The 25,769-nt window shown below is 46.7% G+C and overlaps 1 protein-coding gene across 1 annotated transcript in view; it reads left to right on the forward strand.

Moving 5' to 3' along the window:
- Positions 1-9,717: 9,717 nt before the first annotated feature.
- The window catches only part of cd44b (CD44 molecule (IN blood group) b), a 32,747-nt gene continuing 16,695 nt past the window's right edge, over positions 9,718-25,769 (forward strand). Inside the window, exons 1-4 of the mRNA XM_078415063.1 lie at positions 9,718-9,871; positions 20,028-20,193; positions 21,526-21,665; positions 22,903-23,025. Of these exons, the coding sequence (XP_078271189.1) occupies positions 9,805-9,871; positions 20,028-20,193; positions 21,526-21,665; positions 22,903-23,025 (496 nt within the window). The 5' untranslated portion in view covers positions 9,718-9,804. The remainder of the gene's footprint in view (positions 9,872-20,027; positions 20,194-21,525; positions 21,666-22,902; positions 23,026-25,769) is intronic.

Here is a 25,769-nt window from a genome sequence, read left to right on the forward strand (position 1 = left end):
TCTATAGTTTTCCTTTCCCTTTCCCCTAACTCCCTGTCTGAAGAAGGGTCTCGACCTGAAACGTCTCCTATTTCTTCTCTCCATAGATGCCGCCTGACCTGCTGAGTTACTCTAGCTTTTTGTGTCTATCTTCGGTTTAAACCAGCGTCTGCAGTTTGAGGAAGGGTCAGTCCTTAAAGGCACAGTCCCCAAGACTTCCAGGTAACAACACCCGAGAAACCTGCCGATGTGCAGAGAGCGTCTGACAGGGAAAAGGAGAGAGCTCTGAGGTTCACTCAGCAGATGGAGAACCTGGTGCAGGAGACAGACGGCTGGTGTCAGGGTCTGGGATAGAGTTAGGAACCCATCAGCCGCACAATGGTGGCATGGTGGCACAGCGGTAGACTTGCTGCCTTGCAGCGCCAGAGACTCGGGTTCGATCCTGACTACAGGTGCAGTCTGTATGGAGTTTGTACTTTCTCTCTGTGACCGCGAGGATTTTCTCCGGGTGCTCTGATTTCCTCCCGCACTCCAAAGACGTGCAGGTTTGTAGGTTAATTGACTTGTGTAAATTGTCCCCAGTGTGTAGAGATCGCTGGTCGGTGCGGGCTCGGTGGGCCAAAGGGCCTGTTTCCACACTGTATCTCTAAACTAAGAACACACATATGTTCACACTCATTCACCCTGCACACACAAATACGCATGCACGCATATACCAACACATCCACTCACAAGTGTACATCCATGCACACCTGCATGCACACACACAAAAACTCACAAACACACACACACGCAACAACGCACATACTCAAAGCTAGACACAAAATGCTTGAATAACTCAGCGGGTCAGGCAGCATCTCTGGAGAGAAGGAATGGGTGACCCTTCGGGTCAAGGCCCTTCTTCAGACTGAAGGGTCTCGACCCGAAATGTCACCCATTCCTTCTCTCCAGAGATGCTGCCTGACCCGCTGTGTTACTCCAGCATTTTGTGTTTACCTTCGATTTAAACCAGCATCTGCAGTTTTCCTTCCTACAAAGCACATACTCATACACATATGCATGCACACAATCATGCTTGTATACACAGACACACATGAACTATGTTGAAATCTATCTTAATTTCTAATTCTTGTAGTTTCTTCTCATGTTCTATTTTTCTCATGGCCTTCATTGCGAGAGGATTTGAGTTTAGGAGCATGGAGGTCCTACTGCTGAGACCACACCTGGAATATTGTGTGCAATTTTGGTCTCCTAATTTGAGGAAGGAATTATTGCTATTGAGGGAGTGAAGCGTAGGTTTACCAGGTTAATTCCCGGGATGGCGGGACTGCCATATGATGAAAGAATCGGTCGACTGGGCTTGTATTCACTGGAATTTAGAAGGATGAGAGGAGATCTTATAGAAACATATAAAATTCTTATAGGATTGGACAGGCTAGATGCAGGAAAAATGTTCCCGATGTTGGGGGAGCCCAGAACCAGGGGTCACAGTGTAAGAATAAGTGGTAGGCCATTTAGGACTGAGATGAGGAAACATTTCTTCACCCAGAGAGTTGTGAATCTGTGGAATTCTCTGCCACAGAAGGCAGTGGAGGCCAATTCACTGGATGTTTTCAAGAGAGAGTTAGATTTAGCTCTTGGGGCTAAAGGAATTAAGGAATATGGGGAAAAAGCGGGAACGGGGTACTGATTTTAGATGATCAGCCATGATCATATTGAATAGCGGTGCTGGCTCGTAGGGCCGAATGGCCTATCCCTGCACCTATTTTTCTCTGTTTCAAGATTCCTTTTTAGTGTTTTAGTCCTCTCTTGCTGGTTTCTAAAAGTTCCAATCTATAATCCTATAACTCATCTTGGCTACAGTTCAAATAAGGCCTCTCTCTTTAATTTAATACCATCTTGACCCCTTTAGTTAGTCATAGATGAATGCCTTTCCAAGTATTCATTTCACAAATAAATCTATTGAAAGTCATGAATTATTTGATGTAGCTCTCTTGATCTTTGGTCAGGCCTCATCTGGAGCACAGCACGCAGTTCCAGCGAAATGTTAACCGGAATCGTGCCTGGATTAGATGGTTTCAGCTACAGGGAGAGGTCGGATAGATGGACTTTTTTTTTCTCTGGAATGTCAGAGGTTGAGAGGCATAGATAGATAGGGTAAACAGCCAGATCCTTTTTTCCCAGGATGGAAATATCCGACACTGGAGGACATAGCTATAAGCAGATGTGCGGGGCACGTTTTTAACACAGAGTGGTGGGGGCCTGAAATGCAGTGCCAGGGGTTGGTGGTGGAGGCAGATACACTAAGGGCATTTAAGAGGCTTATGGATAGTCACATGAAGATGCAGGGAAAAGAGAGCTATGGATCATGTACAAACTCGGCATCATGTTCAGTACAAACATTGTGGGCCGAAAGACCCAATTATATGCTGCACTCTTCTGTTTTATGTTCTGTATGTCTTTAAACATTTACATTTACTTATCCACAACCATATCTTTGAGTCTATTTAATCGTTTAATAGTCTAGTTTCTAATGTACATCCATCTCCTATCACATTTCTATCACACAATAATCATATTTCCTTGGAGGGTCGTTACCATGTGATTGTTAGTCTGTTCCATTGGGAAACAAGAGAAACTCCACATCAACAAAGATAGACACAAAATACTGGAGTAACTCAGCGGGACAGGCAGCATCTCTGGAGAGAAGGGTCTCGACCCGAAACATCGCCCATTCTTTGAGCCAGAGTTACTCCAGCATCTTGTGTCTATCTTCGATTTAAACCAGCATCTGCAGTTCCTTCCTCCACATCAACAATATATTTGTCCGGAAGTGATCTTGAATGAATGCTGTGAACGGCGGCACGGTGCGCAGCGGTAGAGTTGTTGCCTTACAGTGCTTACAGCGCCGGTGACCCGGGCTCCATCCCAACCACGGGTGCTGTCTGTACGGAGTTTGTATCAAAGATACTAGAGGAGCAAGATGAACCACTCCGTCGAAATCGCCTATACTGAAGTGTAGCACGCAAAGGAGCATAACGTCCGCCATTTTAGTAAGCAAACCCCGCCGTTCGCTAAGCCTCTCGTAGTGTAATCAGTGCTTTGGGGGAACAGTATGTGTGATGATGCCATAAAAATGCAGAATATATCTCATCTATCAATTCACAGATTTTTGTTATTTTTCTTTTTAAATGTTTCTGCAAGTTTCTGCCGACTAAAATGGCGTCATGGCATACTACGGTTTTTAGGGTCGAGTGGTCTATCTTGCTCTGCTCTAATATCTTTGGTTTCTTTGTTCTCTCCGTAACCGCTTGGGTTTTCTACAAGATCTTCGGTTTCCTCCAACACTCCAAAGACATGCAGGTTTGCAGGTGAATTGGCTTGGTGTATGTATAAATTGTCCCTAGTGTGTGTGTATATAGTGTTAATGTGCGGGGATCGCTGGTCGGTGCGGGCTCGGTGGGCCGAAGGGCTTGTTTCCACGCTGTGTCTCTAAACTAAAAAAACCTAAACATCTTAGAAATTGATTTTCTGAGTAAAGATTGGAGTTTGGCAAAAGAAATGGAGCATTTTTTGTTACAAATTACTTGTTTTTTTTATAAACTAACACTATGTTTGACTATTTTCCCACTGTTAAGAGCATTTAATTTATCCTTCACCTGAGTTTTTTCACTCATAGTTATCCAGGCAATCTTATTGATAGGTAAAACCACCAGCTTCACAGAAGGAGAGATAATATCTGCATCTTTGCAAAGTTGTGTTTTTTTTTATGGAGGTGCTCCCTCTATGAATAATTTACTGTGACTTAAAATTATACCCTCAAATTGTCCGAGAAAGAGGGAGAGAAAAACTGAGAGAGAACAGATGCAAGTGCAGAGAGACAGTGAGGAAATGGGGCAGAAAGTTTGTCGGGGAGTGGAGTAGAGATCTACAAGGATAAAAGCCACAATGAAGCCCGCACCTGTTCAAATAAATAAAATGGTTTGTCAAACATAACCTCTCCTCGAGGAATCTCCCTCCGATCAACAAGATTTTTCATGGTGTTCAGTCAATTTTGCCTTACAGTCTTACAGTCGAGGAATTTCCCAATGACAGATGCTTGTATCATATTTCTCTATTTTCAGGTTCCTTCTCTCCACTTCCTTAACTGGCTGAGAGATAGGCACAGTTTTGTAGTCCATAAGAATAGCTCCCAAATCAAGAGAAACATGTAAGAGTATAATTAAACCATCTGCAATGTTCCGCTTCCTTTGATATCCTAACATGGAAAAAGCTCTCAATAAATGGGAGTCTGCTATTTTTCTGCCATTATTTCCTATTATTGATTTTTGCATTTAGACAACTTTTGTTTAAGTAATAGTTGCTCAGGATGTCTTGGCTACTATCCTCTCCACTATAAATAATTAGCATTAACTCCTCTCCTTTCCACTACAAATAATGAACAAAACAATCAGTCATTGTCTTTGGTATTTCTTTATTTTTTATTTACAATATCAACATAGATGAAGGGACCCACTTGGTCATTCGCGCTTACTCTAATTGTAATTTATTTATGCTAATTTCACATCTATTACCATTTATTTTCATATTTTTCTGTCGTTTCTGATCATTTATTTTGCTACTTTTTATTGTTCTTTAGAAATCTTCCAGTCACCAGCGTTTATTCCTGTTTTTTTTCCTTTCATCTAAATCATCTTTATTCTATGTTCCATATTACCTTATGACATAGGAGTCCATTCAGCCCATCGAGTCTATGCTGGCTCACGGAGCAATCACGTTGCCTCAGTAATTTCCCTTGGAACGTCATATTTGTAACAACTCCCCACATACAGTCCCCCCTCCCCTCCCTCCCTCCCCCTCCCTTCCCCACACCTCAGCTTCCACCACTTACCTACTTACAAGCTGCAATTTACAGTGGGCAATTAACCTGCCGACCCAATCATCTTTGAACACCCAGGGAAACGTACACTGTGACGAGGAGAATATGCAAACTCTAGAGACAGCACCGAATTTCAGGATTGAACCCAGAGCTCAGGACCTGTGAGGCAGCTACCAGCACTGCCACCCGCACCACTGCGGCTCTTTCAATAGACAATAGACAATAGGTGCAGGAGGAGGCCATTCGGCCCTTCGAGCCAGCACCACCATTCAATGTGATCATGGTTGATCGTTCTCAATCAGTACCCCGTTCCTGCCTTCTCCCCATACCCCCTGACTCCGCTATCCTTAAGAGCTCTATCCAGCTCTCTCTTGAATGCATTCAGAGAATTGGCCTCCACTGCCTTCTGAGGCAGAGAATTCGACAGATTTACAACTCTCTGACTGAAAAGGTTTTTCCTCATCTCCGTTCAAAATGCATCAACACCTTGCTCACGCTGTCTGACTGGTACGAACCACCTAAGTTTTAGGCTGACCACTTGTAATTGGTCTTTTCGTCATTCTTAATGACAGACAGAACAGTGAGTCAGCACGCAAACTCATGGAGTGACTCAGTGGGCCAGGCAGCAGCTGTGGAGGGAATGGAGAGGTGACGATTTGGGTTGGGACCCTTCTTTAGACTGACACAAGGACTGCAGATGCTGGAATTTTGAGTCTGAAGAAGGGACCCAACCCAAAACGTTGGCCATCCATTCCCTCCATAGACGCTGTCTGACCTGCTGAGTTCCTCCAACACTTTGTTTTTGCTCAAGATTCCAGCACCTGCAGTTCCTTGTGTCTCTATGAATGATCACCTTGTGTCTCTGCTCAGCATTGAGGTAGTCACGCCTGTTTGCTCTTCAACACTGTGATGGTGCAAAGGGATCAGGAAATGAAGGTACAGAGCATGGATGGGTGCACTGGACAATGTACAGAGTCACGGCGGGCTGCAACATGGGAAAGGCCCTTTGGCCCACCGAGTCCAGGCTGCCCATTGAGTACCAATTTAGCTAATGTTACTCAGATCCAATTTATTTTTCCCACATTCAAAATGTCTGCCTTTCCCTGATTCTACACACCGGGGCCATTTTACATTAGCCAATTTCTTACCGTCTAAAATGTATTTGGGATTCATAAGTTCGTAAGTTCTAGGAGCAGAATTAGGCCATTCGGCCCATCGTCTACTCCGCCATTCAATCATGGCTGATCTATCTTTGCCTCTCTCCTGCCCTCTCCCGATAACCCCCATCAGACTACCTGTGTGGGAGGAAACTGGAGCATCCACACTGACAAAGAACCCAAGGTCAGGAGTGAACCTGATTAATTGGAGCTAAGAGAAAGCAGCTCTACTGGTTGCACCAATGTGCTGCCCTTGATGATTAGTCTGCAAAGATCAATCAGTGCACCCTCAGTCGATTGCTGAGAACAAAGAGGGACCTGGCGGGGGCTGGGGAGGGGAGGGGGTGGAAGAGGAAGGAACAGTGACCACTGGAATTATATTGAACACTTTTTGTAACTTTGTCGACATCCTAGACTCTCTGCATACTTGTGTATTGTGCACAAAACAAAGAACTTTACTGTACCAAATATATGTGACAATAATGTATCAATCAACCACTAGGACAATCAGTCTGAAGAAGGGTCTCGTCCCAAAACATCACCCATTCCTTCTCTCCAGAGATGCTGCCTGTCCCGCTGAGTTACTGTGTCTCCCTTCGGTGTAAACCAGCATCTGCAGTTCCTTCCGACACAATCAATCACTTGGAGTTTGAATTCCTTAAACTGGCTGTGCCCTGGAGACCAGATGGGCAATGTTGTGGAGCCAGGGGTCACCGGATCATGGAGCGACCGTGAGCCCAGTGGGAGAGGCCACAGGAGGAACAGGCCAACCAGACCAAGCCTGATGGAAGAGCCAGCGGACCCTACGCATGGAGCATGGAGCATGGAGCATGGAGCATGGAGCATGGAGCATGGAGCATGGAGCATGGAGCATGGAGCATGGAGCATGGAGCATGGAGCATGGAGCATGGAGCATGGAGCATGGAGCATGACTCAGGTGCAACACTGACCGGTCTCAGTGCCGAGCTCTCTCTCTCTCTCTCTCTACATCATTAACCAAGTTGGCCCACCACAGGTAGACCATGAGTCAGTGTGGGTCAGGTTTGCTCCACACTGCCTTCTATTGTTGGCTTATCTGTGAACAATTACTTGCTCACATCCAGGGGATCGCCTGACCAGGTAAATATCCGCAGGAGTCTCCTACCTTTAAATCGGCGAGGCAGTGCCTCTGGAAGGTATGGGTTGTGGGACCGCTCGGCGAGGCAGTGCCTCTGGAAGGTGTGGGTTGTGGCACCGCTCCCACTGTTTTCCAGGGTAACCGAGAAGTCATTGCATTTTTTGAGGTTTAGTGTAAGTGTGCTAAGGTGTGGGCGTCCACTAATGATTAATCTCAAGGCCAGGTTTGTTTGCAGTGGATCGCTGTGATAGTTCGTTTGTCTGATAAAAACTCCTCACTACTTACACGAGGATCTGCTTTTAACCCCGTGGCTAAATCTCAACCAAACAGTCCTTGCAAGAACATCATGGAACCATTGAGTTGTAGAATTGTATAGTACCCTTCAGGCCCTTCAGCCCACCTTGTCCCTAGCTGGCCGTAATGCCTAGCTCCACTAATCGCATTTGGTTGCATTAGGTCCATGTCCTTTTGGCCCTTTCCCGTCCAAAAGCCTTTTCAACATTGTGATAGTATCTGCCTCCTCTATTATTCCAGCCGGGAATGCAGCAAGAACTGCCCAACTGGCCAACGTGGCCAACTGCCCAACTGGCCAACGTGGCCAACTGCCCAACTGGCCAACGTGGCCAACTGCCCAACTGGCCAACGTGGCCAACTGCCCAACTGGCCAATGTGGCCAACTGCCCAACTGGCCAACGTGGCCAACTGGCCAACTGGCCAACGTGGCCAACTGCCCAACTGGCCAACGTGGCCAACTGCCCAACTGGCCAACGTGGCTAAGAGAAGAAGGGCAAACGGCCATGCTGTCAAGCATCCATCCTCCCCAAACCAAGATGGATCTGGTCCCAACCTGGACCCCAAAGCTGCAGACCCTCCCCCCCCCCCCACCACACCCCCCCACACCCCCCCTTACGCCAGGTCCCTCTTTGTTCTCTGGGCAATACCTCAACCGTCATGCCAGATCCCTCTTTGAACTGGGCTATGTATGAATGATCAGGCTGTGAGTCCACCATCAGTGATAAATCTGAGGTTTGATCTTCCATGGTGATGATCCACCAGGACTCTAGGCTCTTGCAAGGTCAAAGAGTCTGAAGAAGGATCCCAACCGGAAACGTCACCTGTCCATGTGTTCCAGAGATGCTGCCTGACCTGCTGAGTTACTCCAGCACTTTGTGCCTTATCTTGCACAGTCACCCATCCCATTCGATGCCTCCTGACCTTGGCATGTCGGGTGCATCTACTCCTGACCTTTCCTAGAGTGGACTCCACCCCACAGAGGACACCTGACCTTGCCAGTTGTCTCCGGAATCTCCCGCAGCAAACTCACCGTCAGCTCTCGTCAGGATTTCGCACTGAAGTGTTTGGAATGAACTAAAATGAATAAACAAAATCTAGATCGTGTGAAAAGTCATAGACTGATGCAGCACAGATACAGGTCCTTCGGCCCACCACGTCCATGCTGACCACTAATCCCATCTTCTCATGAACTCCAGATTATATGATACGTACACACCAGAGACAATTTACAATGGAGAGGAATTGGGAGAATTTACAGTTGGGATGTGGGAGGAAACAGGAGCACACAGACGGAAGAAGGGTCTCGACCCGAAACGTCACCTATTCCTTTTCTCCAGAGATGCTGCCTGTCCCGCTGAGTTACTCCAGCCTTTTGTGTCTATCCGGTTTAAACCAGCATCTGTAGTTCCTTCCTGCACGCAGAGGAAATCTGCATGGTCACAGGGAGAACATGCAAACTCCACACAGGCAGCACCGCTGGTCACGACTGAACCTAGGATACTGATGCTGGGAGGCATTGGCTCCACTAGCTGCACCATGGGTGCTGGCAATAAGGAGAGGGCAAATGGGTTTCTGGCGTTAACACAACGACTGGGGTTCCCATTCCATCTGGAGAGTTGTTTGTAAAACAGCACACACAATGCGTTCCTCTATCACCTTCCACAGAGGAAAGGGAGGGAATCCCATGGACACAAAGTACAGATAAGATCTTGGAATCCAATGTAATAAAAAGGCAAATGAACTCGTAAAGTAGACATTCAGAGACGGCTGCAGTTTGAAGTGTTGGCATGTGTTTGTTTAGCATCAATAGATGGGCAGGTGTTTATCTGTGGTGTAATTGGTTGATATATCTCTGGGTGTCCAGGTTCCGTCACATCACATTTGTTAAACGATGCAGAATATGTTTTGACTGCTGTGTGTAAAGAGAATCGGTGTGTGTGGGAGGGAGAGAGAGAGAGGGACAGAGAGAGAGAGACAGAGAGAGAGAGAGAGAGAGAGAGAGAGAGAGAGAGAGAGAGAGAGAGAGAGAGAGAGAGAGAGAGAGAGAGAGAGAGAGAGAGAGAGAGAGAGAGAGAGAGAGAGAGAGAGAGAGAGAGAGAGAGAGAGAGAGAGAGAGAGAGAGAGAGAGAGAGAGAGAGAGAGAGAGAGAGAGAGAGAGAGAGAGAGAGAGAGAGAGAATTCTTATTTTGGTGACTGTAATCCTTACGTCCCTCCCTCCCTCCCTCCCACCCCTCCTGGCTCTCTTCAATCAGAATAAAACCAAGTTTAAAACAAACTCAACTCACTAGAGGACAGTGTAGAGGAGCAGGGACTGAGAAATCATTCACACTTCATTTGCTGAGCCTGGAGAGAGGTGGAAGCTGCTGACAGTTTCAAGCATGTTGCACTGGCTGTTTATTGGAGCTTTGGGTTCATTGCTGGTGGCAAATTCCTCCTGTGATCAAGGTAGGTGTCCTGGCTGCTGATTTATCACTGAAGCCTTTAACTTTCTTGTGAAAAGTGCGATGAATAGAAAAAGTAAGCATTGAGGAGGGCGGGTGGCTGATGGAGAGAGAGCACTTCTCAGGAGTGCCTCCGTTGTTAGTAACTCGTTTTGCTTGACATGGTCATTTCTTTGCTTGTTTTGTAAAAGTTCTGCACGTTTTCAAAATTTGATTTCTGTGGATCTTTTTGAGATCCCCACGAGTAGTTCCGAGAATAGTGGGGTGATTAATCTAACACTGACAGGGCCAATCCAGCTGAATGTTTGATCAGTACTCTGGTGTGAAGATGAATAGACTGGGAAGTATCAAAGGAAACTGTGGTGAATTAGAGGATGTTCTCTGTGCTGGAAGCTCTTTGACTGTGGTACGATTAATGCCTGAAAAAATGTTACCATAGAACCCGCAGAGAATTTGGCAAACGCCCGATTAAACTCCAGGAAGCGATCCCGGGCAGATTGAAAGGGGAAAAGGACAATCAGTCCCTCACACTCTTCCCATTGCACAATGCACCAAGTAGTGGCAGCTCTGAACATGCCCACCAAGTAGGGTCCCAACGCCCAAAGCCGTCTGTCCATTTCCCTCCACAGATACTGCCTGACCCGCTGAATTCCTCCAGTAGCCTTTTTTTTTGCTCCATATTTCAGTATCTGCAGTCTTTCAGTATCTCCAGGGGACCGCAGTCCATCTGAGGTCCCCTAATATTCCAGGGAGCGTTGGACTGGAACTGATCCTTGCTCCAGCACAGGAGTGCCAAGCCTACCTCTTCAGTCCACTCCCCTACCTCAGCACTGCTTCCAGGGGGCAATGGACTGCCCCTTCCCCCCACAAGACGGGGGAGGGGGAGGGGGGGGGGTTGGTCTGTGATTCCTCAACCCCCCAGGAGAAGGGAGGCCAGGAGCAGGGGGTGAGGGACAATGACAGACACAGTCTAGTGAATGCCCATTCAGTCACAGGAAACCAAGCTCAGGCAAAGTGGGACCTATTGATGAAAGTTTACCATTGAAATACGCTGCAGGTTCCGACAGAGAGTTAAACCCGTGATTGAACTCCTCACAGACTGAAGGGAGACGAGCAAGAGATTACTGCCCCCTAGTTTCCGGGCGCAGTTGCTAACCTGTTGACTGCTGGTGGAAGTAAATCTGTTTAACCCTGTGATCCCGATGGAAGCTATTCCTCTGCTGGTGTTCCTCCGACCCTTTCCCTCCCTTCATCCCGCTCCCACCTCTCTGGGCCCACATGTTTGCCAGAGACCGGAGGGTTGTGAATCACCAGTGGGGGTGATGGGATGGGGGGGGGGGGGGGGGGGGGGGGGGGGGAGGGGGAGATCAGCAACCTTTCTGTGGCTATTCTGGAAGACCCCTGCCTCCGAATGCCTGGTCAAGAGAATTTGCCCTGTTCAAAGGCTCCGGTGTCACCCTACACTGAGGGTCCTACAGGACGAGACAGCGGCACAGTGGGTAGAGCTGCTGCTGTTACAGCACCAGTCCCAGGTTCAATCGTGACTAGAGGAGGTGTCTGTGTGTTGTACGTTCTCCCTGTGACCGCGTGGGTTTTCAACGGGGTACTCCGGTTTCGTCCCACACTCCAAAGATACACAGGCTTGTAGGTTAATTGGCTTCGGTGAACATGAGTGTGCAGGGTAGTGCTGGTAATGTACTGGGTGATTGCTGGTTGGCACGGCCTCGGTGGGCTGAAGGGCCTGTTTCCACGTTGTATCTCTCAAGTCTAAAGGGAGGGGAGGGTGCGGCGGATGGGATTCTGCAGCCTGCCACCGTGCTGGCAGCTGCAAGGTCGCAATTACGGGGGCTCACTGTTGCCAGTCAGCGGTTGTTGGAAATGAAAAATCGGAGCTCAGCCATCCTTGTGTCATGTGCCCAGCACCATTTGGCAGTGGTTGATACACTGAGACCATCTCCTTCCCCACTCTTAGAATAAACTCAGGGTGGCTTTGTGTGAGAACACTGTGTAACACAGCCCACGACACTTGACTCAGAGTAACGCTGGACTGTGTGTGTTGGGAGGCAGCTGCATGTAATACATTGTGTGTGTACATGCCTTTAAGAACAATGCGTACCGTGTGGCCAGACCGCTGGTACATTGTTGCGCCAGCCATTGCTGTGAGTGGCCGTGTTTCACCTTCAATGAAGGATAGTGTAAGAATGTAACTGCAGATGCTGGTACAAATTGAAGGTATTTATTCACAAAATGCTGGAGTAACTCAGCGGGTCAGGCAGCATCTCAGGAGAGAAGGAATGGGTAACGTTTTGGGTCGAGACCCTTCTTCAGACTGAATCTCCAGGCTGCAGAAGGGTCTGAAGAAGGGTCTCGACCCGAAACGTTGCCCATTCCTTCTCTCCCGAGATGCTGCCTGGCCTGCTGAGTTACTCCAGCATTTTGTGAATAAATACCTTCAATGAAGGATGATTGATTAGCAGCTTGCAACGGTTACATGCCTTGTTCAGCAGTAAAATGGAAGACGCTTCATTGGCGACGAGGATTAAGCATTGCTTCTGAGGAGATAAGAGAGCAGTCTTTAGACTTTAGACATACAGTGCAGAAATAGGCCCTTCGGCCCATCGAGTCTGCACCTGTGCACACACTGATTCTATCTTATGCTACTTTCTCATCCACTCCCTACCACTAGGGGCAATTTAATTAGGTAAATTAACCCGCATGTCATTGAGATGTGGGAGGAAACTGGAACTTCTGTTGGGAACCCACGCAGTCCCAGGCAGTAGAAACAAGGAACTGCAGGTGCTGCTCTACACAAAAGGACACAAAGTGCTGGAGTAACTCAGCGGGTCAGGCAGCATCTCTGGAGAACATGGATAGGTGACGTTTCAGTTGGGGATCAAACTTCCTCAAACTCAGGCAGAATGTGCAAACTCCACACAGATAGCACCCAAGGTCAGGATTAGAGCTGTGAGGCAGCAGCTCTACCAGCTGCACCACTGTGCTGACGGGTTGGAATTGAAGATGAGAGAGGACTTGCACCTGTTAAATTGTATGTACTGTACACTTGCAGAGAGAACTGAAGGCATCACGATTGGCATGGTTATTGAACGGACGGGCCAGTTACAGGGCAAGTTGTGCACTCGAAATACTTTGGCACCTTTCGTGATGGCAGAGTAGACGGGTGTTTGGGGCCAATGCAGGGGACGATCTGCAGGTCCTGTGGGGAGAGGAACTGTTGTGTTGCCAGTGGAGTCAGATAGGTCCTTACTGAGCGGTAGTGATGGGTTACTAATGGGTTACCGTAGTGATTACTGTGTATTACTCGACAGGCCCGAGTCCTCTAATCTATTGGGGCTGCATTGGCGGGGCGGGGGAGGGTTGGGGGGGGGTTTGGGGGCTGGGAAGGGTGATGGCAATGAGATCCTGAAGTCACTCAAGGACCAAGGTACATTGGGCAGGTGGAAGGAGACCAATGGGAGACAGTCCAGAGGTGACCAGCTGTGGGTGTGAGAGGGTAATGGTGGAGAATGGAAAACTGGATACCACTTTCCATTGTCCGAGATGGTGGGAGCAAAAGGTTTGGCGAGGAGACCAGATGGATTCGCTCCGTGGTCAGGAGACCAGTGTTCGCCATACAGGTGGCACATGCCCCATCACAGCTGGAATCCCAGGACAACCGCCTGAAGAGGAATGTGTAGGTGATAGTGCGTGCGGGGTGGCACGGTGGAGCTGCAGTATTGTTGCCTTACAGGGCCAGAGATCCGGGTTTGATCCTGAGTATGGGTGCTGTCTGTATGGAATTTTGTACGTACTCCCCGTGACCTCCAGGTGCTCCGGTTTCCTCCCACATCCTAAAGACGTGCAGGTTTGTAGGTTAATTTTGTTTCTGTGAATCTCGTCCCTCGTGTGCAGGATAGAACCAGTGTATGGGTGATCGCTCGGTGGGCCGAAGGGCATGCTTTCACGCTGTATCTCCAAACTAAACAAACAAATGTAAGGTGCTCTGGACCGGAGCAAAGGCAGGACACACGAGAGATTGCAATCAATGATAAGGAGCCAAGAGCTGTAGTGGAGATAATCGCACAGCAACTGTAGTGAGGTGCTGGGGCCGAGGTGGAATTAGACAACACACAGGGAATGGTGTTGCTCTGGGTGGTGAGGATGTGGTGTGAGTCATTGTATTATAGCAATGAAGCGTTGACTGTGTGGTTGTCCAAGAGGTTGAGCTATGTTCAATGCCATTGAATACATCTTCAATGGTAGCAGCACTGCAAAATGAGGAGGAAATATCACGGAGCACAGTATTAAGTGAGCTGTGAAATGTCATCGACTGACAAACTGTTCTTAGAGGGCAGATTGAGTTCTGAGCATGGTAGAGGAGGTGCCATAGAGTCATAGACTACAATGGTGGGCAAGCAGGCCCTTTGGTCCATCAGCTCAATGCCAGCGATTAAGCATTCATTTTGACATTGATCCTACCCCAAATTGTTATTACCCTTCTATATTCCTATCGGCTCCCCCATTACCGGTCGCCTGGAGTCTAGGGACAATTTACAACGGGCAATTAACCTGCCAACTCGCCCGTCTATGCAGTGTTGGTGGAAACTGCAGAACGCAGAGGAAACCCACATGGTCACAAAGAGAAATTGTAAATTCCATCGGGGCAGGAGACAGAGTTGAATAGGTCTTGCACACTCCAAAGACGTACAGGTTTGTAGGTTAATTGGTTTGGTATACTAGAACCTTAGGGTGTGTGAGATAGTGTTAATGTGTGTGGGGGTCGCTGGTCGGTGCGGATCTGATGGGCCGAAGGGCTTGTTTCCGTGCTGTATCTCTCAAGCTCAAACTAAAACACAGAAATCTTGTTCACATCCATCACTGGTCGACATGTGTATTTCTAACTTTATCTTTTATGTTCACCAGACTTTTGTCTGCAATGCATTCTTCACCAACCATTATCAGCGAACATTATTTCAACCTTTTCATTTGATCGCATAATTGTATTGAGACGAGGATGAGTCTTATTGCAAAGATGGGCGAACACATTGACAAGGAGAGGCAAAGCAGAATGATTAGGCAAGAAATATAGAAACAGGCTGCAAAAGCTTCTCGTGATGTGTAAAATTAAAAATAATGGGACCATGCTAATGTGGGTCTCTTATGGACTGATGCAGGAGCAAATATTAAGGGATGAAAAATCAGCAGAGAAATGAAACATGTCCTCTGTATCAGTCTTCATGGAAAAAGACATAGGAACCCTGTGGGAAATAGTGGGGAACTGTAGGTGTGGAGTGAACGAGGAGCTGAAAGAAAATAACATCAGTGAAACAGTAATGGGAATTACAGATATGTAAGAAAGTCTTGAATGAAGACTTCATCAATGAATATTTCTGAACAAAATCATGAATATTAGGTCAATGAATATTGCTCCTCCTATTTGGCCAAGGAGAAAGACATGAAGATGCGGGGAATTGGAAAAGTGAATGGAAATATCTTGAGGACAATCCGTATCACAGTGGAGGAGTTGTTGGACAATCAAAGATGTACAAAGTTTGATAAATCTCCTGGGCCTGATCAGCTATATCCATTGTGGGAAGCCAGAAGACATTGCACGAGAACCTGGCTAAGATGTACAGTATGAATCATCGTTAAACACAGCTGAGGAGACGGAAGATTAGAGGGTGGCCAAAGTTATTCCTAAGAAGGCCTGCAAAGAAAAACTTGGGAACTGTAGACCAGAGAGCTTAACATCTGTGGTCCGAAAATTACTGGAGAGAATTCTGATGGATAAGATATACATGCATTTGGATAGACAGAGGTTGATTAGGGATAGTCAGCATAGTTTTGTGTGTAGGAGATCGTTTTTCTGGTAGGAAGCAGAGGGTAGTGTTGGTAGGTTGGTTAGTGTGAGAGTGGTGTGCCTCAGGGTTTGGTACTGGGCCCATTGCTGATTATTAGCTTTATCAACACTTTGGATGAGAATATACAAAGCATGATTAGTAAGTTTGCAGTTGACATTAAAATAGGTGGTATTGTAGACAGTGAAAATGGTTATCAAGAATTACAGCGTGATCTTGGTCAACTGGGCAAGTGGGCCAAGGAATGGCTATTGGAGTTTACTTCAGATAAGTGCAAGGTATAGCATTTTGGAAAATTGAACCATGGCAGGACCTTCATGTTGAATCATAGGGCCCTGGGGAGTGTTGTAGAGCAGAGGAATCCAGGAGTACCAATACATAATTCCTTGAAAGTGGCATCACAGGTAGATAGGGTGGTGAAGAAGGCTTTTGGCACACTGGACTTCATCATCAGGGAACTGGCTATAGAAGAATTATACTATAGTTGTACAGGATGTCGGTAAGTCCGCATTTGGAGTGTGTTCAGTTTCGGTCACCCTGCTATAGGAAGATATAGACATTAAGCTGGAATGTGTGCAGAGATTTATGAGGATGTTGCCAGGACTCATGTGCCTCAGCTCTGGGGAGAGCTTGAGCAGTCTGGGACATTATTCCCTGGAGCACAGGGGACTGAGGGGTGATCTTATAGAAGTGTATAGAATCATGAAGACAATAGATAGGGCAAATGTCTTTATCCCAGTGTAAGGGAAGCAAGAACTAAAGGTTTAGGTTTAAGGTAAGAGGGGCCAGATTTAATGAGAACCTGAGGTGCAACTATTTCACACAGAGGGTTGAACGAGAGGATGTAGCTGAGGCAGGCAAAATAATAACATTTAAGAGACAGTTGGGCAGGTACAAGGATAGGAAAGGTTTTAAGGGATATGGGTCAAACGCAGGCAAGTGGGACCAGCTTAGATGGGACATCTAGATCAGGTAGGTACCCAAGGCCAAAGGGCCTGTTTCCATGCTGAATGACTCTTAAGGAGGGAGAGGAGGAGCAGAGATCCTCAGACCAGTTAGCCTGACATCAGAAGGAGGGGAAATGCTGGAGTTTATTCATTTGCTTTTCATCTGAGGTAGATTCTTGGCTTGAGGATGGTTGGCTTCCACTGTAGATTCGTGGGTTCTGAGCCAACATGGGACCTGCTCAACAATGCCATTAATGGGCAGCCATGACTTCACATGGCTCTCTCTAGCACAGAACCATCTGTGCTAAGGTCTTTAGTATATGGCCCATCCTTGGAAACTACGGATAAGGCCAACGAGAAAAGTAGGAATAAATGGGTTTTTGTGGGTTTGGGAGTTGTGGGGTTGCATGGGTCGATGCTGGGACCCTGGCCACTCATCATTCACACCAAGGGTTTGGGTAATGGGGTCAATTTTGTACATCTAACTTTGCTGAAGTACAAAGCTGGGTGGCCATGTGAGTTGTGAAAATGACTCAGGGAGGTTTCAGCGGATATGGACAGGCTAAAAGAATGGACAAGGACATGGCAGACAGAACAATGGTGTGAAGTCATCCAGCTTGGACTAAATTCTTTAGACTTTACCTTTTAGACTTTAGGGATGCAGTGTGGAAACAGGCCCTTCAGCACACCGAGTCTGTGCCAATCAGCGATCACCCCGTACACTACAGCGTACATTAGCACTATCCTACACACTTGGGACAAATTACAATTTTACCGAAGCCAATTAACCTACAAACTTGCACGTCTTTGGAGTGGGGAGGAAACCGGAGCATCCGGAGAAAACCCACGCGGTCATGGGGAGAACGTACTAAATCCATGGTCAGGATTGAACAGAGTCTCTGGCGCTGTAAGGCTGCAACTTTACCGCTGCACCACTATGCCACCCATGAGTCATCGGTTTAGAGAGAGACACAGACAGCATGGAAACAGACCCTTCAGTCCATTGAATCGACAATGAACGCAGCCACGCATTTGTGCTAATCCTGTATTAATGCCATTTGCTATTCCCCCTCATTCACAGCGATTCCCTCCATATTCCACCACTCACCCTCACACGATAGCGCCCAACTAATTTACCGACCAGCACGTCTTTGGGATATGGGATGAAAACAGAGCACCTGGGGGGAGGAATCCAACATGCAAGCGTGTTGAGAACGTGCAAGCATCACACGGATGCCACTGGAGTTTAGGATGGGACCCAGATCTCTGACACCATAAGACAGCAGCACAAAGTTGGAAAACGAGGGAATTCTTTGCATAGTCAAAGATACGATGTTGAGAGAAAAACAGAGTTCATATTATTATGTGCAACCAAAGGCTGAAAAAAATAGTGACACAGTGAGAAATGGTCCTCAAACAGATACTGCAAGCTGTGAGAGAAGGAACAGGATAAAATACTTGAGTGCACTGAAGACTCGATATATGTAACTGGGTATGTGAGAATTTCCTATCTGAAAATAGATCACAGGGAAATGGTTTTAGGACAAGTAAAATAATCGAAATGGATGGTGAGAATATATCTGGGCAAATCAACGCTGTTCAGGAATGCAAGGAAGCCAGGCCTCAAAATGAAACAGGCTCTGAAATGAGCATTGTGTCAGCAAATCCGTCAAGCCCACAGAAAACCAAGTACGCTCCACTTAATGGTGTCATGGAAAATTTCAAGCTTAGACCGTCAGAAATTGCACTGAGCTACATGGTTGGAAATGGAGGTGTTTAGACAGGTGTGACTATCTGTGAACACATCTTGTCGTTGAAGAAAGCTGTTGTCTGAGGGAAGCAATATTGATGCTCTTATGGGCTGTGCACTGACCGACCAGCTCACGTATTGTTTACTCAATGAGTGAGTTCAGTTAAAGTTTTTAACCACACAGGATCCCGCATATGAGCTTACCTGGAGAGTTTCAACAGCTGTGGACTGTGCTGAGAAACTAAGCCATCATTCAAAGGGACCGACTGGTTATTGTACATGAACTGATGAAAGATCGCGTACAGGTAGAGCAAAGAATAAAGAATGCAAATGATATATTGTGTAGGAAAGAATTGCAGATGTTGGTTTACACCTGACACCAGAGTCTGAGGAAGAGTCTTGACCCGAAACGTCACCTATTCCTTCTATCCAGAGATGCTGCCTGTCCCACTGAGTTACTTTAGCATTTTGTCTACCAAATGGTATATTGTTCTCTATTGTGAAACCACTTGAGTTCAAGAATAGAGACATCTTGATATCAGATGATATCAGCTGATAAGACAATGGTGAGACTGCCCCTGGAATACTGTACACAGGCCTGACCTCCCTTTATCGAGAAGGATGTTCTTGTGGGCATGTAATAAAGGTTCACCGGGTTAGACAATAGACAATAGACAATAGACAATAGGTGCAGGAGTAGGCCATTCAGCCCTTCGAGCCAGCACCGCCATTCAATGTGATCATGGCTGATCATTCTCAATCAGTACCCCGTTCCTGCCTTCTCCCCATACCCCCTCACTCCGCTATCCTTAAGAGCTCTATCCAGCTCTCTCTTGAAAGCTGAGATAGCAGGTTTGTTGCAGGACGAGAGATTAATCCTGTATTCCTTTTGACTGTAGAATAACAAGCAATGAACAACATGAAACATTTCATTTTGAAGGCTTTTGCAGTGTGAATATGGGGATGATATTTCCATTAGGCATCTTTAACAAGGCGTCACGAACCCAGAATAATGGTTCAGCCATTCAGGACAGAGATGAGAAGTATTTTCTTCTCCTTGATGGGAGTGGATCTTTGGAATTCTTTTCCCAAGAGTTGTGGAGGCTCAGTCACTGGATTTATTATAGGTGGGGGCCATAGGCCAGTGATGAGTATATTGTAGACAGGGATCGATAGTTTAGTTGTTGAGTACAATGTAAATTGGGATCATTAGCTCACACAATGAGGACAATGCTGGACAGAGATCAGAAGCTCAGTCAGTGTATATATTCAAGGCATGACAGAAACCCCAATGCAGTTAGAGGAAGGGAGAGATTATTCACTCTGAATGACTGAGATGCATCAATACTGTACATCCATAATCCAACAACACTTTAATATCTATAATATAAAAGGGATAATATTGCACAATATAATATATTGTATAATATCCATCAATATTGTCTTTCTGTGGACAATGTGTACCTTGGGGACAAGTCTGTGGACTTGGAGCTTGGATACCCACCCACTTCAGGTTGGGTATGGCGCGGGTGCTATGAGTTGGTGCAGATGTGTGGTGGGCATGATCAGAAGCAATGAGGTTGAGAATGCTTCATTCTGCGATTCCAGATGTGGACACAGATTGCGGGCCCCAAGGAATCTTTCAGAAGGAGGTTGGTGGTCGCTACCAGCTGGACTTTCAGGCTGCGACAGACTTGTGCCAGTCCCTCGGGACCACCTTGGCCACACTCGACCAATTGAAGAGCGCGCACGCAGAAGGCTACGAAACCTGCAGGTCAGCAGTCCGTGGGGTGGAAGAGGGACCGTCGTCCGTTTAGGACAGCAGAGGGACTCTGACCCCTGCTGGTAGACAGGGGAATTGCCAGTGACGGCTGATGAAAAGCAACAGGATATTAGACTGAGCAAAGGACTTGCAAGAGAAGGTTATCATCTGATATCATGCGGGTTTCATTAGAGTCAGAGACTTGTACAACATAGAAATGGTCCCTTTGGCCCACTGGGCCTAGAACATAGAACATAGCAAATAGAACAGGCCCAGGCCCAGGCCCATCGACGCACACCATCTGTGCTGAACATGATGGCAAGCCCAACTGAACTCCTTGTGCATAATTCATATCACTGCATTCCCTACATATCCACACGTCTATCCAAGAGTTTCTTAAATGCCACTATCGTATCTGCACCCACCACCATCCCTGGCAGTGCGTTCCAGGCATCCGCCACCCTCTGTATAAAATACTTACTCCTCACATCGCCTTTATATTTGTCCCTCTCACCTTAAAGCTATGCTTTTAGAATTTGATGTTTCCATTGTGAGAAATAGTGCCCTTTGTGCCCTTTCCATTGTGCCCTTTCACAATTTCGCACACTTCTCTCAGGTCTCTCCTCAACCTCCTCCGTTCCAGCGAAGAAAATCTAAGTCTGTCCAACCTCTCCCTACAGCCATTCCCCCCCCATAGTCCGGGCATAATTCTGGTCAACCTCCACTGCATCCTTTCCAAAGCCTCCACTTCCTTCCTGCATTGGGGCACCCAGAACTGCATGCAATACTCCAAATGTGACCTAACCAAACTCATCTATAGCTGAATCATGACTCCCGACTCCCATAGATCCCATTTTATCCAATGAAGGCAAGCATACCATACGTCCTTTTTGCCGTTTGTGCCAACCTTCATGCCTATCTGTACTAATAACACTGCCCTCAATGATTCCATATCCGAGCCTTGCTCACTCAGTACCTGTCCAGATGCCTCTTAAATGTTGCTATTGTTCCTGCCTCCACCACCACCTCTGGCAGCTCATTTCAGGTACCAACGACACTTTGTGTGAAAATTTACCTCTCAGATCTCCCTTAAACCTCCCCCGTGCTCACCCTAAACCTGTGCTCTCCGACACCCCTACTGTGGGAGTAAAGTTAGGGTAAGATTCCCTCGCTAGTCCAAACCTGTAAAAAGACTCCTTTAGCGAGGCCGATCTCAGTTGATCTCCCTTGTAGCCCCGTCCTGAGTTTGACCAGCTGGACAGAGGGTTCGCTGGTCTGAGGTCGGGGACATGTGAGTTGCCCGTATTGAGGTTGGTCTCAGCACTGCTTTGCCTTGTCATACAGGTATGGCTGGATCGAAGGCGGTGTGATTGCCCTCCCTCGCATTCACGCGCACCCCTCTTGTGGCAAAAATCTCACTGGCATCTACACAGTTGAAAGGCCGAATGGGACGAAGTACGATGTGTTCTGCTTTAGAGGAACAGGTGAGTGGCTCTTCTCCAGCGACCACTATTGAAAGGTCCCTTATTGTACAGAGCTCCCATGAGGGGGCCTTGTTATGAAGGGATATGATGGAGAACTGTGGTATAAAGAGATCTGAGGGGGAAACTCCCTCATTATAAAGAGATCAAATGGGATAATCTTCCTTCTGAGCAGATCAAAGAGAGATTCATTATGAAGGGGTCAGATGGGGAGATTTTCTGACTATAGAGACTGAGAGGGCTCTATTTACAAAGGGATTTGATGGGGTGACATTCTTATTATGAAGGGATTGAGGGGGAAGATTAATTTTAAAGGGTTCACTTGCTGCCAAAGGTTTTGACTGGGGACACTCTCACGTTTTAAAGGGACCTGATGAGAAAACATCTTTGTTTCGAGACGATCCATTGTAGACTGACTTGTTAGATAGGAGTCTGTTTCCTCATGTTAAAAGCACCTGAGGAGAAAATAGGGATGTGATGTGGCGACTCCCTCACTATGACGGGCGATGAGGTGACTGTCAATATAGAGTGGTGATGTTGAGGCTCGTTGTAACAGAGTTTGATTGGTAGGCAGGTCATAAAGGGACAAGGCAGAGAACGTTCTCACTGTAATGAGATTGACTAAAGATCTGTTCTCAGATAGATGATAAGTCTGTTCACCTTGTAGGACATCAAAAATCCATCGTGTGTGTGTGTGTAGGGGGTTGGGAGGGGTGTGTGCTGTGCACATGTGTGTATGTTTTGAGTATGTGTGTAAGCATGTGCATGCAGGTATTTGTATTTAAGTGGTGTGGCTGTGTGCATGTGCATGTATGTGCTTGTATGTGCTTGTATGTGAGAGTACGGTGCGTGTATCTGCATGAGCACATGAATGTATGCGTGTGTATATGTACGTGTAGGTGTATGTCTGTGTGTGTGTGTGTGTGTGTGTGTGTGTGTGTGTGTGTGTGTGTGTGTGTGTGTGTGTGTGTGTGTGTGTGTGTGTGTGTGTGTGTGTGTGTGTGTGTGTGTGTGTGTGTGTGTGTGTGTGTGTGTGTGTGTGTGTGTGTGTGTGTGTGTGTGTGTGTGTGTGTGTGTGTGTGTGTGTATGCTGTATGTTGTATTTGTAGTGTAATGTGTATGCCGTGCATGCTGGTGTGTGCAGTTTTGTCTGAGTGTGTATGTTGACGAGGTTGTTGCTGTCGTTGTGTGATATGTGGGGATACCATCAGCATTGAACAATGATTTTTTTCTCATTCAGATGGCAGAAGCTGTGCCACGTCCACGATTCCACCCCACCCCAGGCTGAACAGCAACTACGACCTTCCAACCTCCTCATGGACAGATATGGCCATTGGTATACATGATGAACACGACTCCATAGGTAGGGTGGCTCAAAGGCACAGCGGTTGATTTACGCCTTACAGTGCCAGAGACCCGGGTTCAATCCTGGCGACTGGTGCTGTCCATATGCAGTTTGTACGTTCTCCCCCTGACCTGGGTGGATTTTCTCTGGGATCTGCAGTTTCCTCCCACCCTCCAAAGATCATAAGATCATCAGAGATAGGAGCCGAATTAGGCCATTCGGCCCATCAAGTCTATTCCGTCATTCAATCACGGCTGGTGTACAGTTTATAGGTTAATTGGCTTCAGTAAAATTGTAGATTGTCCCTCGTGGGAGTGGGATAGTATTAGTGTGCGGGGATCATTGGTTGGTGCAAATTCAGTGGGCCAAAGGACCTGTTTCCGTGCTGTATCTCTAAACTAAATTAAAAACTAAAGGTACCATTGGAGCTTGCAGCTTCTCCCTCAGCTATTCCTGATCCCAGCGCCTGTAACCGAGACCGGTTTTGCAGAGAACTGGGGTTGATATTCATTCCACAACTATGTATGTGGCATGTCTAAAGTATCACTCGTTACGTCTTCCCAGTTTGACGCTAATTGAAATGTACAAATGTACAGCCGCGAACAAAATAGTCTCGGGTTGAACAGCTGTGGATAATGGACATTGTTCGTTAGTCTTTGTAGGTGCATATCCATCTGCTGTGTGGATTATGGGTAGATTGCATGCCTGTGTGTGTGCTCTGAGTTTGTGCGTTGAGTGTGTGTCTGTACATCTGTGTCTTTGTGTGTGTGTATTCGTGTGCGTATATGTACATGAGTGCATGTGCATCAATATGGATTATCGATCAATACAGTCCATCGTGGATAGAACATTTCAATGTGTGTCTATATTGATCAACAATGTCCATTAACCATGTAGCAGATCACATTAATATGCAGTATACCTGTAATGAGTATAATGGCACAATGTTTAAATATATCAACCTGCTCAGAAAATGCTCACTGTTCCCCTGTGTGTATAAATAACATTGTTGATCAACATGGACTCAGGTTGGCTTGTGGTATGTATAATGGATTATTGGTCCGTACACTGTTTCCGTGCTGTATCTCTAAACTAAATACTCTAAGCCTGATCTGTAGTGTTAGTGTGGACACATGGATATGCAGACTTACAATGACCATGGGTTGTGTGTAATAGCCATTGCCGGTATGCCGTAGGCCTATAGATTCACAGTGATTGTGTATGTGTGTAATGAACAGTATAGACACACTGTGTGACTGGTTTGTCTGTTTTGACACGACAGACATACAGTGATTGTGGTTTTGGTGCATTTAATGGGCATGACTGACTCAAATTTATTGTGTTTGTGTATGATGTGCACAGCAGGTTCACAATGATAGTGGTTAATTTGTAGAAAAGGCTCACAGCAATGGCGTGGGTGTAAAGGGGACTGCAGGGTGGCAGTGATGTGTTTGCGACTGATGGATAAAACGAACTCCCAGTGAGTGTGGGTTTTTATAACAAACTTTACAGACTCACAGCAACTGTCTGTTGTAGTTTACTGGCCATGGGCACCAGAGACTCACAGCGATTGTGTTCTGTGTATAACAGGGCACAGATTCACGGTGAGTGAGTGTGCATTGGCTGCTACTGATGCATAAGAAAAGGTTGTTTGTGTGTGATGTGTACTATAGTTTCATTATACTTGTGGATTGTGTGTAATGGACACAATAGATCGTGACTTTCGTGCAAAGGTAACTTCTGAAGAAGGGTCACCTATTCCTTTTCTCCAGAGATGCTGCCTGACCCGCTGAGTTACTCCAGCACTTTGTGTCAATGTTCAGATGGACTTTGATTGCTGTTTGCATGTAATGGGCCTGATCGGCCTACTGCAATTGTGGAATGTGGGTAATTGGACTCCAGTGATTCAGGTCTGGATGTGCCAGGTGTAGTGATTGTGGCTGTGCGTAAGAAGTAATAGTGTCAAAATGTTTGTGGTTCTCAGGTAATGGGCACGAGTGGAGAACAATGATTCTGGTTCTGTGCCATGGTCACACTGGGTGTAACATCTTCACTCATGACACGTGCTGTTGTTTGTGCAGAATGGGCCCCCACAGATTTACAGTGATTGGGACTTGTCTCGAAGGGCGCAACAGACACTGTGATTGGGGATTGTGGCGCATGCACTGCTGACTGACAACGGTTATGTTTGCGGGTGCTACAGACTTGCGATGGTCAACATCCTCCAAGTGATTGTGTTTTGTGAGTAATGAGTAATATAGACTCTGATTGTGTTTTGTGTGCAAGGGATATTTCAGACTGACACGGACACTGGCTTTGGGCATTGTAGGCTCCCACTCAATGTGGACATTTGCAGCAAGGACACAATGCTGGTGTCTGTGTGAAACAAGCCTTACATCATGACCATGGCTGCATGCGGTGGGCACTAAGGACATGATAATGATGTTTCCAATCTGTGGACCCACAAATTCACAACGAATGCTGCTTGCGTGCGATCAGCACTATTGGCACACCGTGATTGTGGTCTTAGTGTCATGGGCATTACAGACTCACAGAGGGTGTTCTTTCTATGTAATCGGCAGGATAGACACAGTTAGTTAGTGTGAAATTGCCACTGTGGACACCTAGTGAGTGTGTCTGAGTAATCACGGCAGACACACAGCAAGTGCTTTTTTTTAATGAAATGAGCTCCAGAGATTGATGGTGATTATGTGAAATGTGCTCCAGAGACCCTTGCTTTCCCTCCCTCTCTGTCCCTCCCC

Source organism: Rhinoraja longicauda, chromosome 18 (assembly GCF_053455715.1).
Source record: "Rhinoraja longicauda isolate Sanriku21f chromosome 18, sRhiLon1.1, whole genome shotgun sequence".
NCBI classification, from domain to species: domain Eukaryota; kingdom Metazoa; phylum Chordata; class Chondrichthyes; order Rajiformes; family Arhynchobatidae; genus Rhinoraja; species Rhinoraja longicauda.